This window comes from Octopus sinensis, linkage group LG14, assembly GCF_006345805.1.
Source record: "Octopus sinensis linkage group LG14, ASM634580v1, whole genome shotgun sequence".
Lineage (NCBI taxonomy): Eukaryota > Metazoa > Mollusca > Cephalopoda > Octopoda > Octopodidae > Octopus > Octopus sinensis.
Genome location: NC_043010.1, coordinates 32,761,213 through 32,779,714, shown reverse-complemented (window position 1 = coordinate 32,779,714; position 18,502 = coordinate 32,761,213). Strand labels below are relative to the sequence as shown.

Sequence of the window (18,502 nt, the reverse complement as noted above, 5' to 3'; positions counted from 1 at the left end):
CGGGACAAGGTACGACGGTCAGGCGGTAGTAGATGATGGACGCGATGTACGCGTTCACCACCTCCGCCCGACCTTTTAGGGACAGTTTCCTCTCGGCCCATTGCTGGGCGAGAGTGACCACCCTACTCGTTATCTCGTTCCAGTTCTTCTCCATTTGGAGGTCCGGACCGAACCAGACCCCGAGCAACTCAACCGGGCCGTCTGTCCAGCGTCCCACGACGGAGGTACTGGTGGACGGCATGGGCTTGCTTCTCCAGGTGCCGAGCCGCAAGCCCACTGACTTTTCCTGGTTGATTTTTGCTCCTGTCACCGCTTCGTAGTCTTTCAGTGTCTCGCCGACCCGCTCGATGTGCTCGTGGCTTGACACTATGACGGTGACGTCGTCCGCGTATGCAGACACGCTCGTCCCGCATCCTAATTCTCGCGGGATGCCCCTCAGAGTCGCCAGCTTCCGCAGTAGTGGCTCAAGAGTCAATACGTATAGAAGCGCCGAGAGGGGGCATCCCTGACGGACCGAACGTGCAATGTCGAAGGGTCTCGACAGATGTCCATTTACGCGAATTACCGAACGGATGCCTCTGTACAAGGCAGCTATCCAGCCGCGGAAGACGGGACCGAAACCAGCCGCTCTCAGGACTGCCCCCAAGTATCGATGGTCTACCCTATCAAAGGCTTTCGATTGATCCAAGTTGATCAGGGCCCCACCCATACCAGGTTCGTTAACTACCCTGTCTATGATGTAGCGCATCAGATGGAGGTTGTCATGGATGCTCCGGCCCGGCACGGCGCACGTTTGTGCGTTGTCGACCAGTTTCTCCATGACAAGCGCCAACCTCTTGGATAACACCTTGGTCAAAATTTTCAGGTCTGCATTGAGCAGAGTGATTGGCCTAAAGTTATCTATAATGTTTCCCTTGTTTGGATCTTTCTTCAGCAGAGTTACAGCTCCTCGACTCACAAAACCGGGTATGCTCCCGTTTTGCTTCCAGTTGCAGTATACCGCTGCCAAGACGTCTCCAAACAAGTCTGGCATACAATAGTAAAATTCGTAGGGTAGACCATCCAAACCCGGTGATTTGTCCCTCGTGCATTCTGCCATCGCTTCCCGCACTTCCGCCGCCGTGATGGCACCTTCGCAGCACCCTGCCTTTCTTGTCGAGAGTCGTGGCAGGCTATGTAGGTAGGCACTGAAGTCTACCCTACGTTCTTGCCCTCCACTCGTCCCGAACAGTCGGGCAAAATGCTGCTGTGAAAGGCCTCACACATTTTACTTGGCTCGAGCAATTCGCGCCCCTGTTCATCTACCAGTGACCGAATGGTGGCTTTGTTGCCCTGTTGCGCCTCTGCCACCCGGGCCTCTCTCGCGGCTCCAACACCTTCGTTCCTTAGAGCACGCATCCTAGCTCTGACAGCACATCCTTCGTGTTTGGCGTTGAAGTGTTGGTCGAGGGCCAACCTCGCCGCCAAAACGTCGGATGCGATGCCGCTTCTAATTGCCTCTTCTAGCTTCTTAACTAGCTCACCCTCTAGTCTATTTCTATCTATGGCTAGTGCTTTGCTGTACCTAATCGCTTCTGCTTTTACTGCTCTCTTGAGGGCAAACCACCATTTTGTTGTTGATGATGGCTCCCGTCAAAGCCCTCTTTACTAGTGTGCTAATCCGGTCTCTGAAAACTTGTCTGGACGGGAATGATGCGTTCAGTTTCCAGTACCCAGGACCCTGTCTATGTGCCTTATCTAAGTCTAGCGTACACGTCACCAATTTGTGATCCGTGTAGCTGACTGTGTGGAATTGTGGACATCCTAAGTTATCCTTGTCTACTGTCCTACACAGTATCCTATCTAGATACGATCTCGACGACCCACTGCGGTTGCTCCATGTCCACGTTGGTGCATTTGGGTGGTCGAGTCGGTACCTGTCAGACAGTTGGAATCGTCTGAGCAGGTCTCTGAGGCATTTGCATCCCCTTCTGTTTCTGTCTCTACCCACGTAGTCTACATGCGTGTCCAAGGTAGCATTCCAATCCCCCACTAAGAGTAAAGGACGAGACGTTCCCAAGAATACTTCTAGACGTCGAAAGAAATCCGCCCGACCTGTTAAGGGCGGTGCGTAGACTGATACGAGTCGAAAAGCGCACCCATTGCTGTCGTCAACATCCAGAACGATCAGTCTCTACCTCCGGGTCTACGAATATCGTCTTGACTTCGAGATCCAAGCTCTTGTGAAAAAGTACCGCGGTGCCACTACCGCCCATCCTCGGCAGACAGGGAGCGAAATAAATGTTAAACTGTCCGCCAAACATGGACTTTAGGGCCCGTGGCTCGTGGAGTCTGGTCTCACTTATGGCTATGATTCCCAGATCATGTGACTTGATGTCATTTAGGAGGTATCCTTGTTTCCAAGGAGACCCCAAGCCACGCGCATTCACACAACCAATCTTGACCATGATTCTATTGGGGTGTGTGCTTTAAAACACACAAATGAAAGTACAGAGAGTTACTTACTTGTGTCGAAAGTTTTGGCTTCCTCGTTCTTTGATGTGTCTTCGAGGAGGTTTTTATATAGTTTTTGGGACAGATATTTCTGGAAACCCCCTACAGCATTTGGGAAGAGGGCTTTGAGTTTGTGGTGTTGTGTTTGTGTGATGTGTAGTATTTTGATGTGTTTGGGTGGTGTAGTGCGTGGATGATTGCTATTTTTAAAAGTCATCTTCACAAATGTTTGTGTATCCTGTGATGTACTCCATTAGTTTGGAGTCTTTTGTGTCTATCGCTGATAGCATTGTTTTTGTGGTGTTGGTGCTTGTTTTGTTGTGTATGGAGTTTTCAGGGTTCAAGTATCTCCTGCTTTGGTTGCGATTTCTTGTTTGGTTTTTCTTGATCTTTTTCTTTTACCCCCTGTGGCTATTTGCCATTCTGTCGAACTTTCATCGTTAGATGAAAAGTCTGACGAATCAGCAGGGGGCAAGGGTAAAGCGTCTGGGTGTGTTTGTGCGGTTGTAGATATTGTTGTGGTGCGCGGGGAGGGTGTTGCTGGGGGGTTTGTTGTGGTTATTGTCTCTCCTACATCCTTGGTGCTTGTCTTCTTCGTTGTTATTCTTGGTGTTGGAATTGGTTTATTTGTTGTTGGTGGTGATGATTCTGTTCTTGGCGCTGGTGTTGGTGTTGTTTGGTTGGGTTGGCTTGTTCTTTGTTGTTTTTCCTGCATTTCCGCATACAGCTTCTTGACTAGCTGTCCATATTGTGGTGTGGGCAATAATCCTGGCTTTTGTGATTTTTCCTGTGGCTGTTGTTGTTGTTGTAATTTTGCGGCAGATTTGCACTCCTTTTTGAGGTGTGCCTCACTGTCACATGTATAGCATCGTGGCCTTCTGCCCTCGACTACTACGTATAACTTGCGGCCATCCTCAAGATGTACGTGGGTGGGGATTTTATTTATGTCCTCTTGACTTATGTGGAAGAGGAACTCTATTCTCTTTCCCAGCCAGTCCTTGTTTTCCGAAACACCGATATCTAGGATGTTTAAGTCCTCCATTTCGGATGTTAAAGCGGATGTAATCCACAGTGTGGTAGTCACTTGGGGGACACCACTGATAATGACTTTCGTCACCTTCTGGCCGAGGTAACTCGGTGTCAACGTTAGTTCATCAGAATGAAGGGTTATCGTTGAGAATTTCTTCGCCAACTCTTCACTCTGAAAAACCACCTGTACGTGTGCGAACTTGTTCGCCCAAGTCACACAATCCTTGTATCCCCAGATGGGGCGTAAGCACTTTTCGACTTTGTCTGTGCTTGCCTTTTCTGGACTTTTAGTTTTTTTTTATTGTGATTTTATATACAATTGTCTTTTTTCTCCTCATTCAGTATGTGTTGAGGTATGTGTAAGAGTATTTTTCCGTTTTCATTTGTAATAAGGTTTCTCTGCAATCTTTAATCTGTTGTGTAGTAAACGAAACTTTTGTTACCTTTTCTTTTATCGCCTCGGCGAAGTTTGTTGTTGTTTTGTTATTGTTGTTACTGCCGGTGGTGTTGGTGTTGATGGCAGGGGTGTGGGTTGTAGGTTTGTGGTTGCTGATTATGCAACTAGCAAGGGGTGGAAAATTGCCTGCGTAATTTAGTCCTGCATTAGCGCAAATTTCGACATTTCGTTTGCTTGTCGTCGTTATTTTTTCACTTGTTGGTGATGGAGTGAGCAGTGGTTGAAGGGAATTGTTGTTGTCGTCGTCGTCGTTGTTGTTGTTGTTGTTGTTGTTGTTGTTATTGTCGTTCTTGGTGACGGCGGTGGTGTTTGTAGTATTAGTAGCATTGACGGCACGGTCTTTGGTGGCGGTGATGGTGATGTTGGTATTGTTATTGGTGGCGATGTCTTTAGTAGGGATAACAGTTTTAGTAGCAGATTCTGCCATGGTGTTGTTGTCGGTGTTGGTGGTGGTGGTGGACTCACTGATGGTGTTGACGGTGCTTGGCCTTGCGACCTTTGTTTTGTATTTGTTGCTGTTGTCGATGTTGATGGTGGTGGTGGAGGTGGTGTTGTCATCCTGTTTTTCTGTGTCTGCGTCACGCTTGACTTGCACCTCAGCCTCGTGGTGACCAGTGGCCATTTTGGAAATAAAATGGCTAAATGAAACCACGAAGGCTATGAGAATTTTTTCTTTTAAATTTTGCCCACAAGGGGAAAAATTTTGTGTAGATATTTATCAAAGGTTTACAGTGGATGTTGTTGCACAACTTTTAAACACAAAATATTTGTCAATATACACTTTTGAACGTACAAAAATACCAACTTACGTGGAGCCCATTTGACTTGCGTCTGTCTGTCCAGAGAGATAGATAGATAGATAGATAGATAGATATATAGATAGATAGATAGATAGATAGATAGATAGATAGATAGATAGATAGATAGATAGATAGATAGATAGATAGATAGGGAAAGAGAAAAAGGAGGGGCAGGAAGAAGGAAGAGAGAGGGGAGGGAAAGGATGGATTGTGAAAGATAATCAAAAGGAAAGGAGAAAAGAGGGCGTGAAAGAATGATAACACTAATATACACAGACATATTTAACAACAACGCGTATTCTTATATGTGATACGTTAATGGCAACGATCTAAAGAAAACGAAGTCAATACCGGCTCTATTCGTTAGCATTAACGTTTATAATATATCTACACCCACACGCCGCATATATATATGCACATATTGTACGTTAATGAGTGGATGTATACGTATGTCTGTTCCTGCGTATAGATGCTTGTGTGTATGTGTACGGGGGAGTGAAAATCGAGTCACAAGAAAAAAATACATTTCAAATGAAACCTTACACACGTACTCGCACACATTTTTACGTATGCAAGCAAATATACGTATACATATACATATATACGAATATATATATATATATATATGACTGGAATTCATTACTTAGTTTTAATATCCAGTTATATATATATGTTTCTGACGAAGAGCTCCGCTCAAAACGTTAAATCCTCCTTCTTTCTTTCCTTTCCTGAGCGTCCAATAACACTATACTTGTTCCACATCCTCGCGTTGTTGTGTTTTCTCTTTGTGTTTTCATGTTTGGATTAACTATATATATATATATATAATATCACTTAGGTTGACGAGAGAGGGATGACCTCCCTTTTCAAATACCATAAGGGCACAGAAAGTGTGCCTAAAGCCAGCTGGAGACGATGATCTCCTGGGGCTAAAAGCTACAGTAACACCTACCCTTAGTGGTTAGCCATATTGAGATGGCTAGTATACTCTATAATATTATTATTATTACAAATTTGGGATTTTCAATTTCAGGGCAACCTTATTTACTGGAGTACACATAGAAAATTATATCCAAAATACTAATCTAATAATATAAGCGTTGATTAATATTATCTTCTTTTTCCACAGACTAATAACAGCTAAGGTATACATAATTTTTAAAAATATGTTTAAATAATTTATAATCAATTCTAATGTAGTTTATTCTTATTGTATGTTATAGTAGGCTTTAAAATGCTTATATTATTAGATTAATATTTTGGATATAATTTTCTATGTGTACTCCAGTAAGTAAGTTTGTCCTGAAACTGAGGTCGTCGTCCTATTGGTAAAATCCCAAATTTGTAATAATAATATTATAATTGATACTGTTTGCTTTGTATTAGTAAAGTATAAAATAGTAAATATCCTGATAACCTGGAATAATTACTTTTTCCGAAAGTTTTTAAAATATATATATATATATGCACACACACGTAAACAGAGAGAAGAAAAGAGAGAGAGACAGAGAAAGAGAGTGGGGAACAGAAAGAACACGAAGGTGTATTTATATCTCACTGAGCTGAATGCTCCCCATAGTAAAATATTTCGTTCAGCTTACGTCAAATATGTCCTTGGAAAGAGAATACTTTTATTTCTAATTTCTCTTTTCATACAAACCTGAAGTTTTGGGCACAGGCATGGTTGTGTCGTTGCTGAGTACATTTCAGGAAAGCATCTTTTATCATAGTCAAATTTTAACCAATACCTAGTGAGCAGAATATGATCAACTGTGTGTGTGTACGTGTGTGGTGTGTGTGTGTGTGTGTGTGTGTGTGTGTGTACGTGTGTGTGTGTGTGTGTGTGTGTGTGTGTGTGTGTGTACGTGTGTGTGTGTGTGTGAGTGTGTGTGTGAGTGTGTGTGTGTGTATGTGTGTATGTACATATATATATATATATATATATAACGGGAAGCTTTATGAAAATAGACAAAAGATGAAGGCAGGTTTACGGAAATAAACAAAAGACGAAGGCAGGTGGAATACAAACAAATAATTGTATTAGTATGGCGCTCAGGAAATATAAATAAAACAAGTCTTTAACGTTTCGAGCCTACGCTCTTCAACAGAAAGATACACAGAGAAGAAACACAGAAAGAAGGAGAGAAAAAAAAATGCGTGCAGAGGCTAGCGAATCAACATGGCGATCTGATTTCGGCCAGAAGTCAAAGATCAAACGTGAGACGCAAGAGCGAAATTAGGGGAGATAATAGGGTTAAATGACCTCGCTCCAACACAAGAGTGTGTGTGTGTGTATGAGAAGAGTGTGTGTGTGTGTGTATGAGAGAGTATTAGTGCGTATGAGAGGTCTGGACGTGTGTATGTATATATGATGTGATGTGTAAAGTCGTATGGTGTAGTGTAGAGAGAGGAGATGAGGGACACATATATATGAAAACCATTAGTTTTAAATCTCTGAGCGAGAAGTAAGTAGTTACAGTGCCACAGAGTAAAATCTATTTGCCAAACGTTATTTGGCAGTCCTGATTTGGATGATGTTACTACCTTTTTTTAGCTCCAGGAAAACATCTTTTTCAGCTGGCTACCAACACGTCCTTATACCACAAACAAGGGAGCTAATGTCACCACTAGGCCTTAAACGGTACCTACGGACCATGGTTTCTGGATTATTTTTCTTCATCGGCACAGGATAACCGTTGGCCTAGAGATGGCAGTGCTAGGTCTTGTTCGAGGTTTATACTTTTAAAGTGACACACAGCCACTGATCTCGTAAAGAGGAAAACCATTAGTTTTAAATCTCTGAGCGAGAAGTAAGTAGTAACAGCACTACAGAGTAAAATCTATTTGCCAACGTAAGTTGGCAGTCCTGATTAAGACGGTGCTTAGCCCCAGGAAAACATTTTTTCCAGCTGGCTATCCCTTCAGGTCAATCTTTTGGCTATCTGCACACTTTGCAATTTGGCACCCGCCTCAACCAGTGCAAAGAACAATGGCAACACGGGAAACTCCGGAATACAATTGAATCAGGAATAGCGCCATGGTTCACATGAAGGTGCCAACCAAATACCATCTCGTTGATTTTGTGCGCCTGCATGTCCCTTAACAGCTCTCATCTCAATTTCATTCTTTTTCGATGTCGGTACTTTGTGATATCAAAACTAATGTCCATTCCTCCAAAACAGATAATTTTCAGTCTACAGAGAGGTTGATATATGGTACTGGAAAAGATCCTCTCATCCAACAATGCTAAAGCAAGCAGGAAATAAATGTGCTGGCAGTGCAAGGTCAAATGACCTCCTGTTGCCAGGCTGCTTATTAAAATTGGTAATGGCCTGTAACCAACTAGTGTCGTTGAAATTATCATAGTAAGCTTGCTAACATCTTTATCAGTCGATCAGTGGCGATGAAGTGATCGACTTAACTGTGCACTGCAGTTGTGTAGATGATATAAACACTTTGGGCATCACAAATCAGTTCCTCAGCATAACGCAAGCCAGCTGTCCATCCAAGTATTTTAGTCAGTGCGTCATTAATGTAATTTCCTCCTTTTCTAAGAGAGAGAGAGGGGGGGACTGATGGAAAGTAGGAAATAGAGAGGGAAGGCGGGAAAAAGATGGTGATGATTAATGAAATTAACTGAGATAGGAGACTAGAGGACTTCAAGGTTCTTACTCGAAGTTACGTGTATATCGTGCAACAACACATCGAGGTGAATTTAGATTTCATCATTTTTTGGCATGCTTGACGTGAAGACTAGTTTAGATTCACATGAGTTTACTTTCAAATCTGATCACATGCTATTTTTAAAGTTCTCTCATGGGTTTATCCCCGTTAATGATCATATCAACATTGTAAAATTGTGTTCCTATTCTACGTTCTCTCAGCAACCGGAGGATAGTAATCGAATCCTGACGATTGTTTTAACAAAAGCTGAAACTAATCGATTAGTTGACTGAATATTTCTTCACTGCCTCCTGAAAGTCGTATGGCTTAAACACGGTCTCTATTTTCTCTGCGAGGTTAAAAGAAAGACATGATTACTAAGCATGTATTTAACATTTAATGGCACTAAACAAGTATTTTCTTAATTGTTTGGCACATTTTTTCCGACTTCTTTACCACTGCTCCATATTTAGCAAGTTCACTAACGCCACAACTCTAAATATCTTAACAAAGTGTTGCTATTAACTATAGATTAAATATTTTGTAGAATTGTACCTCGGATTAGATCAATCGGAATATGTTGCATTTAGCACATATACGTCTAACTCATATCTTTTATCTTTTACTTGCTTCAGTTATTAGACAGCAGGGTCGTGCTGGGGCACCGCCTTCAAGAATTCTTACTCGAAAGAATCGACCTTGGTACTTTTTTAAAAGCCGGTTACTCATTCTATCGGTCTGTTTGGCCAAACCGTTAAGTTGAGGGGACGCAAACAAACCAACACTAATTGTCAAGCAGTGGTGGGGAAAAACAGTGATACAAAGGCAGACCCCGCCCTCAAATACACACACACGTTGGGGTTCTTTCAGTTTCTGTCTCCGAAATCCATTCACAAGGCTTTGGTCTGCTCGAGACTATATAGTAGAAGACACTTGCCCAAAGTTCCACACAGTGGTAACATACATACATACATACATACATACATACATACATACATACATACATACATATGTGCGTATGTGCGTGTGTGTGTGTGTGTGTGTGTGTGTGTGTGTGTATGTGTGTGTGTGTGTGTGTGTGTGTGTGTGTGTGTGTTTTTGTGCATGTATGTAGATGTGAATGCCTGGTACTGTATATGCAGAAATACGAAACCTAAAGATTTTTGGAATATACTGAAAAACAATCAAATAAGTGAAAAAACAAACAAACAAACAATTATATCAGCACAAAAGATGAGGTTAATAGTTCAATCCTTGTAGTATCATATTAAGTATATAAAACAGTTCCTACTGGAATTCCTAATAACAGTCATCGTTATTTTCATTTGTTCTCTCAGAAAACCTAAAAAGGTTATATTGGTCAGTTATGCAGCGAAGTCAAGGTTACTTATATTGCGGGGTACCACGCATGCGTGCGTGTTTTGTGTATGTGTGTGTATGTGTGTGTGTGTGTGGTGTGTGGTGTGTGTGTGTTTTTGTGCATGTATGTAGATGTGAATGCCTGGTTACTGTATATGCAGAAATACGAAACCTAAAGATTTTTGGAATATACTGAAAAACAATCAAATAAGTGAAAAAACAAACAAACAAACAATTATATCAGCACAAAAGATGAGGTTAATAGTTCAATCCTTGTAGTATCATATTAAGTATATAAAACAGTTCCTACTGGAATTCCTAATAACAGTCATCGTTATTTTCATTTGTTCTCTCAGAAAACCTAAAAAGGTTATATTGGTCAGTTATGCAGCGAAGTCAAGGTTACTTATATTGCGGGGTACCACGCATGCGTGCGTGTTTGTGTATGTGTGTGTATGTGTGTGTGTGTGTGTGTGTGGTGTGTGTGTGTGTGTGTGTGTGTGTGTGTGTGTGTGTATGTTAGTGGAGGGTAACACTATTGTTCCATCATTACCCTAATTCTTCTGTTTTTCTTAAACTTCTACTCTTTGAATTCTTCCTAACTTCTCTAACAGCTGTTTGCTCCAACTTTGGCTTTTCAACTCATTGACACTCTCTTTCTCTCTCTCTCTCTCTGTCTGTCTGTCTCTCTCTCTATCTATCTCATTTTCTTTCTTTCTCCCTTTCTTTCTTTCTTTCTTTCTTTCTTTCTTTCTTTCTTTCTTTCTCCCTTTCTTTCTTTCTCCCTTTCTTTCTTTCTTTCTTTCTCTTTCTTTCTTTCTTTCTTTCTTTCTTTCTTTGGCTTCTCTTCCATTCCTTGTTACATTAAACCTTTCTCACCTATTTTCTTTCTTTTTCCTGCAAAGCTTTTGTTTTTGTTTCTATCTTTGTCTTTTTTAACCCTAACCCTAACCCTAACCTGTCAGTTTCCTCTTTCTCATTTTTCTTTTTATATTTCATAGTCATTCTTTTCTTTCTTTCGTTTTTCTTTTTTGTCTTTCTTTTTTCTTTCCTTCTTTTTTTTCCTCATGATTCTGCCTCTTCTCATTATCGTCATTGTCTCTTTTTTATGTTGTTGTTCTTGTTATACTTTTGTTACGGTTACTATGGGAGTTGATAAGGCGGCGAGCTGGCAGAAACGTTAGCACGCCGGGCGAAATGCGTAGCCGTATCTCGTCTGTCGTTACGTTCCGAGTTCAAATTCTGCCGAGGTCGACTTTGCCTTTCATCCTTTCGGGGTCGATAAATTAAGTACAAGTTACGCACTAGGGTCGATGTAATCGACTTAATCCGTTTGTCTAAATATGGGAGTTGATGTCGCTGTTGTTGATGTTAGCTTCAAGTTACCTCTGACTAAATGCCTTACGATCAAAGGATTTCCAACCACGACCATCCGGTTTTGTTTCTAGCACTACATTACAGCCAATACGTCATCCCCTTGTTGAAGACTATAGGGTTTGTTGCAACAGAAATTTAGTTGCTATTTCCAGCAGATCGAACAACCATCTAGATAGCGGTGACAGGTCATAAATGTTGAAGTCAGATTACAAACTTCTTTAATTGTACACTCTGAAATTAAAACAACTTCTTCTTGTGGCTGGGCTGCTGGCTTGTATACGTGTATCCAGCTAATCCCTCTTTTTCTCTGCACGAAGATATTGAAATAGTGTCTATAAATCCAAGATGTTTACATCTGTCTATACATATCGTACTTGCTACAATTTATAGATAAATTTTGTGTTACAGTAGCCTTCAAAGAAAACACAGTTAATGTTCCAGTAATCTGTTATAGAACTAGCCTAAAAAGAAATTATATATATATATATATATATATATATAGGTAAACAGTAAAAATAATTACAGACATGGACAAGAACATGAAACACCACAGAGACGACACAAGAACCACAGGACGGGACATTCGAAGCCCTCAGTCATCAGTCAAGAACCAGATCATCTTAGCAATTTCGGCTGATTAATCTTGAGATTGCTCCGATATGGCCAGCCCGCCAAGGGAAATCTAAGCCAAGCGCATTAGATCCCCTGGAAGAAAGCTTCGAATGTATACAACGCGAGGACGGAAAACGAACGAAGTACACAAACAAAAATACAGAATACGTGACACACCAATAAGAATACAAAACGTAAAACAATAACGGTAAAAATAAAAAATAAACAACAAAACAAAACCAGGACGTAGGACAAGGGTCTTTCGACAGGACGAGTTGAGTATGGGGCTGGCTTGTGAAGTTGTGCCTAATGGCCACGGGGAGACGAACAAATATATATATATATATATAAGCGCAGGCGTGGCTGTGTGGTGATAAGCTTGCTTCCCAATCACATGGCATTGTTCCGGGTTCAGTCCCACTGCGTGGCACCTTGGTCAAGTGTCTTCTACTATAGCCTCGGGCCGATCAAAGCCTTGTGAATGGACTTGGTAGACGGAAACCGTAAGAAGCCCGTCGCAAGTGTGTGTGTGTGTGTGTGTGTATGTTTGTGTGTATGTATGTGTATCTTTATGCTTGTGTTTGTCCCCAAACACCGCTTAACAACTGGTATTGGTGTGTTTACGTTCCTGTAACTGAGCGGTTTGGCAAAAAGAGACAGATAGAATGAGTACCAGGCTTTTAAAAAAATCTATTGGGGTCGATTTGTTCTACTAAATCCTTTCAAGGCAGTGCCCCCAGCATGGCCGTAGTTATATGACTGAAACAAGTAAACGATAAATATATATATATATATATATATATATATATATATATAATTATATATATATATATATATATATATCGGTCTATCCAGTTTACTTCAAACTTTGAAACAGTGAATTCATAAGCAGTAACCCTGTGAACAGTTAAAAAAGATATTCAGTTTCTATTGAAACTCCAACTAGTTCAGCTGACCTCTTTCTCTATTTATAAATATATTGTATATAACATAGAATATTATCTATTGCATAAAATGTTGGCCTAAGATTTATTGTGATACTTTGTCTACGCATACACACACAGAGAAGAGGACAGCTTTATACATGACGCCGTATTATCCAATCCGTTGCTTTTAACTCCTCCGTTTTTATTGCTAAATTTTCCATATCTTTAATCCATCTTTGGCGCTCCTTTAGAAACGCACCTCTCCTAGAAAATGAAATGCAATTTAAAAAAAAAGTTATGAAAATGGAAGATATATACAAAATAAAAGACGTATGCAAAATATTAGAAAGATTCATCTATTTTTAAATATGTTATACTAAAAAATAAAACAAACGGAAAAAAGGGCACTCGCGAATATAAACAAAGATATCGGACGATACAAGGGGCGGTAATTTACTTTTACCAGTGAGGTATTATTAATTATACGGGGACCCCGACAATATCGTTTACAAATTCTTGATTGTTTTTAATCAGATTTTTTCACTGTCCACACACGTTAGGGTTAGAGTTAGGGTAGGGGTTAGTTTTAGGGTTAGGGTTAGTTTTAGGTCAGAGTTAGTTAATTCTTTCAACTATTTTATTATTAACACTTTTAATAATGTGTTATCTTGTTTTGTTTCTCTTCGCTCACCAGGTACATGGTGCTTCTTCGACTACCATAGCAAAGTAGCCATCAATATGGTATTCAACTTCCTCTACAGTATTTTAGGTATTGTGACCATTTTAACGACAGTTATCTTGAATATCGCTGTCCTTCGCAAGCTCATTAGCGTCCGTTGTAAGCAGACGGTCGTGAGTTCGAGTACAGGTAAATTACGGAGGATTGCCAGCAGTAGGCGTTACACAGAAATACAAATGGTTGTACAACTGATAATGATAACATGTATATTCACCACGTGTTATCTACCTCTTATGGTAAGTTATATATTTATACCACATTTTATCTGCTGTGTATGGTTCAAGTGATATTTATAACGTATATCTCTACTACATAATATCTGCTATGTGTATCGTGAGTTATCAAATGATTTTAGCTTAAAGGATATTTTTAACATGTATACATGTACCACATATTATCTTCGTCTTGCCTCTTATGCTTAAATAATACTTACATCACATGTTATCTCCTATATGTTCCTTGCATGCTCTTCTGTATATTTTTACTATCACTCCTAATCACACCCACATCTAGTCGTACACCGATATAGGTGACATCACTCTTCACTCCTTAACTTTTTCCACACATGTAGCATCTACATCTCGCCACGTAAATATCACTTCCATAAATATAGATTTTGAAAGTAGTTTCCACTGAGAGCCTAACAACGTAGTTTCCCTCGACAGCACCAAGACACAACCAATGCACATATCAAGGAAAGACTCAACACTACATAGACAATCCTTATTCATAAGTAACACACAGCTAAAACCTTTACAAAATGTTCCCCTGCAGGACTTCGCAGTTATTTCTCGTGGTATATCATAAATTAACAAAATTATGTCTGTTCGTCTTTTTTTGTGGCAGAAGACGGGATTTGAAATCAGAACGCTTAGAGCTAGACAGGTGCCGCTAGGAATCCAGTCTAACATTCTAACAATCTGGCCAATCTACCACCCTGGACTGGTATTTTACCTCCTTCAAAATACTGACGTAAGCCATTCTAGTTGACATTCAAATGATTCTGCCAGTTCGCCTCCCATCAGAGAACTAATATCATAAAGAGTCTCATTGAAAGACTTACAGAAATAGTCACACTTTTAGTTTTAACCATCTGGTTCTGAGGTGCAAATCTCCTACCGGGATCAGTTTGTCTTTCATCTTCTACGGTCGAGCAAATGACTATCAGTTGTTGTTGCTTAGCCTCATGTCAGCTCTGATTAAGCAAACCTATGATTAAAGCGTTCCATCTACGACCATACTGTCGTTTTGTGTATCTAGAACATTTTCCAGTGTATCGTTTCGTTTGTTTCAAGGCGAACTTAACGAGTAACTTAAGATTTTAGACCGATATTTCTTGCAAGTCGACTTATCGTGTTGAGGCTCTCTCGCCGATTTGTGTAACAATACTAGTAATACATTGTGTCTTTCCAATCGATTATGTCTCTTCTCCTCCTCCTTCCTTTTCCTTCCCCTTTCCTCCTCCTCCTTTTCCTCCCCCTCCTTTTCCTCCTCCTATTAATGATTATTAAACATGTTATAATAAAACAAACATTGACAATAAATTCTAATAATCTTTTCTTTTTCTGCTGTCATTTTGTCAAAACAGATCCATGTCTTTGTGAACCAGTTGACATCAATACAGAACAAAGATTTACTTGTGATACGACTTGCTTCACTCAATCAGATTCTTGATCCCTGGGTGTATATTCTTATTCGAAGAAGCACAGTTTTCCAGATCAGCCGTTTCTTCCGGTTTATATTCCGAGTGAAACCTCCTTTAATTATTGTGAATACTTCTCCGTTACCAGTGAGACGAGAAAGTAGTGAAAGTACTGTCTCGAAAATGAGTTTGGACGGGCGAAAGATTTCCTTGGCCACTAACGGAATGTATCGAATTCAAAGGGAAGATAGCACGTGGTCAGAGTTCTGTTGGAACTGTTTGTGTGAAAACCCGAACGATAAATACGATCACACTGTGGTAGCGGTGACGTCAAGTAAAAAACATATTGAAAAAAATCAGATACAGACTTCAATGAAAATTGTTAAAAAACATACAATATCACATGTATAGTATACTAAAGTTGTAGGAGAGCATTGACGGAAAACAAACAAACAACAATAATAATAAGACACAAATAGCACAAGAAAAACAACATTAAACGATCAGCAAGCTGGCTTCTGGTCTGAGACAAAATGCCGCATGCATTAAATTTCTCTCTAACATTCAATAATCGTGTGTAAATACTGTTACATTTTCTTAACGTTTGTTATAAACGCAGGAACGTTTAAAATATTTTTCTTCCTTCCTAACAAATTGACATTTAAATTTATATTTGAGGTGGTATGGGTATATTCGATTAAATCTACCTACGTCACTGATATTTTTTCAAAATTTTGTTTTGTGGACCTTGAAATATGAAATTCACAGTCGACGCCAGTAAGATTTGAACGCATAATGTAAAATGATGTAATTAACTACCAAAAGATATATTATCCGGCGTTCTACTGACTGTGCCAATCCCTACTACCCCTACCTCCCAAGCAATAAAACAGTGAACACATAAAGTTAACAATACTAATACCAATAACAATAAGAATATTTTTCGTTTGAGTTATCACTTCTAGCAGAGTTCGTTTTCAGGAAGGAGAGCGAAATATATATATATATATATATATATATATGAGAAGAGAGAAGAGAGAGAGAGAGAGTGTGTGTGTGTGTGTGTGTGTGTGATACATGGTGTCACAGAAACTGACGTGACAACAGTGTACCTCCAACAAGTGTGTCACTTAATCTGTTGTCGGAGCCCTGAGTTTTCACGGAGATTTGGCGTCTACTCTATCCTGTTAGCCCGTTGCATGTTGACACTCAACGATAGTCGACAAAATCGACCATAATACTTGATTCACACTTTAATTACTCGACCTTGGAAGGATGAAAGAGGCAAGATTGATTCCGACGAGATTTGAACTCAGACTGTTAGAAGCCGGATCATTTACTGTGATGGATTTTGTCTGATGCTCTATCGATTCCAAAAATAACAGAAATATTAAGGATATTCTTTAATTCAGTACAAAACCAATTTCTAAAGATTGGAACAGGCATCATTCTTGTAATCAACCTCGGTACTGGTACTTAGATATTAATTTGCATGGATGAAACGAACAGCGATGTCATTCTCATATATTCAAGGTGCATCCAGGAATATTCACGGGTCCTTAGTTATACAGAACTCCCTCTTGGTCTTAATATTTTGCCTATAAGAAATAAAAGAGAAGAATGAGAATTAATTCATTTATCGTTCATTACCTGTCATAAACTTGAAGACAATGCATCTTTGAAGAGTTGAGACAGGATGCTGCTGAAATACAGTTATGTGTGTGTGTGAGTGTGTGTGTGTGTGTGAGGAGATTTGATCTCAGCATTGCAAGATTACGAAACACTCATAAATTTGGACTTTTCAACACCTGGATACTTGCACTTTCACGTTGATACCTTCTGTCAAATAATCGTTGTACTTGTAATGCCACTTCGGCACCATGGGAACTTGCATTGCAAAGTATCTTGCTTACGGACGACGTGTTGGATTAACGACGAGATTCAAGCTGGCCACACCAGTTGGTTGACTGGTTCCTTTCCCACTCAAACAGATGTCAATTGCGAAGAATGTGAACGGAAAAAGGAAAATATTCAAATAGTGTAAATTATTGCTTCATTTTTTATTTCTATTTTTGTTAAACTCAAATGGAATTGCTTTTTGGTGGACATGGTTGCCATTTTATTAAAAGAAATATGTTTCAAAAATGGATTCTATTGTCGTTCCTTATTTCGTAAATAGATGTCTTGGTGCATTAGCCTGACAATCTTTGTTTTAGATGCTGATTTTTATGCTAGAGAACGAAAGATAATGCCTGTATCTTTTTGTAGCTCTTCCCAGACTGATATGCCAGAGAAGAAAATACAGTGTCTATATCGTTTGCCGGCCCCTTCCACAATAGCGAGATCAGTGCAGGTAGTGTCACACCAGGAAATGTGTCACAATGGTAATATTAATGCCGTTAATGTTCATATGGGACAACCGTAGACTGATGTCTGTGAAAAAAAATAATAAATGGAGACGACCTGCTAGAAGTTGCAACCAAATTTCCTCCTGCAAATGATATTCTGTGTCAATGGACAATGTAGCAATGTCTAAAACAGATGAGATGGTCATGGTTGGGACGATTCTGATTACAAGCTGTTCAATCAACGCTGGCTAAGCAACAACAATGTGAGTGGAAGGAAAATTCGAGACAGTTGTAGTTCTGGAGAGGAAGGATTGGGTAAATAGCAGGACGTAAGGAGAGAGATGAAACAATCTGAGTGGAATGGGTTTATGAAGGAGATAAGGTTGTGTAGCAGAGAAGTAAGAGAGAGAGAGAGAGAGAGAGACAGACAGAGAGAGGGAGAAAGGGAGAAACTGAGGGAGAGATGGACCCGCATACAGACAGATGACAGATGAAAGACAGCCTCGAGAAGCTAAATGTAATATGATAGGTTTCTTTCAAATGTAATCAATGAGGTGTGTGTGTGTGTGTGTGCGTGTGTGCGTGTGCGCGTGTATATTCATATAGTAACAGTAATGTCCAAAATAGTTAACAAGTACCTCAGAGTAGGCTTGACTTGAAATTTATAGAAACTCAGTAACTGGTCCGGATTCGAATATTTTGGCCGAAGAATAAACTGATTGTTGATAAATAATGAATGAGGAGAAATTTGCCTAGAAATGAAGCCCTCCATGAAGCACAATAATTGCAATTAAATTATGTGGGCAATACCTGAACATTTCTTGCATATTTCTATAAGATTTCTTTATCACTGTACCTGGCAAATATTGAGTTTAGTTAATTTTTTTTATCTTTTACTTATATCAGTCACTGGACTGCGGCTTGTTGGGACACCACCTTGGAAGGTTTTAGTCGAAAGAATTGACCCCAGTACTTATTTTTAAGGCCTGGAACTTGTTCCATCGGGTTTCTTTTTGCCGAGCCGCTAAGTTACAGAGGCATAAACAAAACAACACCG

At 39.9% G+C, this 18,502-nt stretch overlaps 1 protein-coding gene across 1 annotated transcript in view; it reads left to right on the top strand.

Moving 5' to 3' along the window:
* Positions 1-17,246, top strand: part of LOC115219180 (prostaglandin E2 receptor EP4 subtype-like) — a 34,233-nt gene extending 16,987 nt beyond the window's left edge. The window contains exons 3-4 of the mRNA XM_029789289.2: positions 13,411-13,691; positions 15,044-17,246. Coding sequence (XP_029645149.1) covers positions 13,411-13,691; positions 15,044-15,508 — 746 coding nt within the window. The 3' untranslated portion in view covers positions 15,509-17,246. The remainder of the gene's footprint in view (positions 1-13,410; positions 13,692-15,043) is intronic.
* Positions 17,247-18,502: the final 1,256 nt, after the last annotated feature.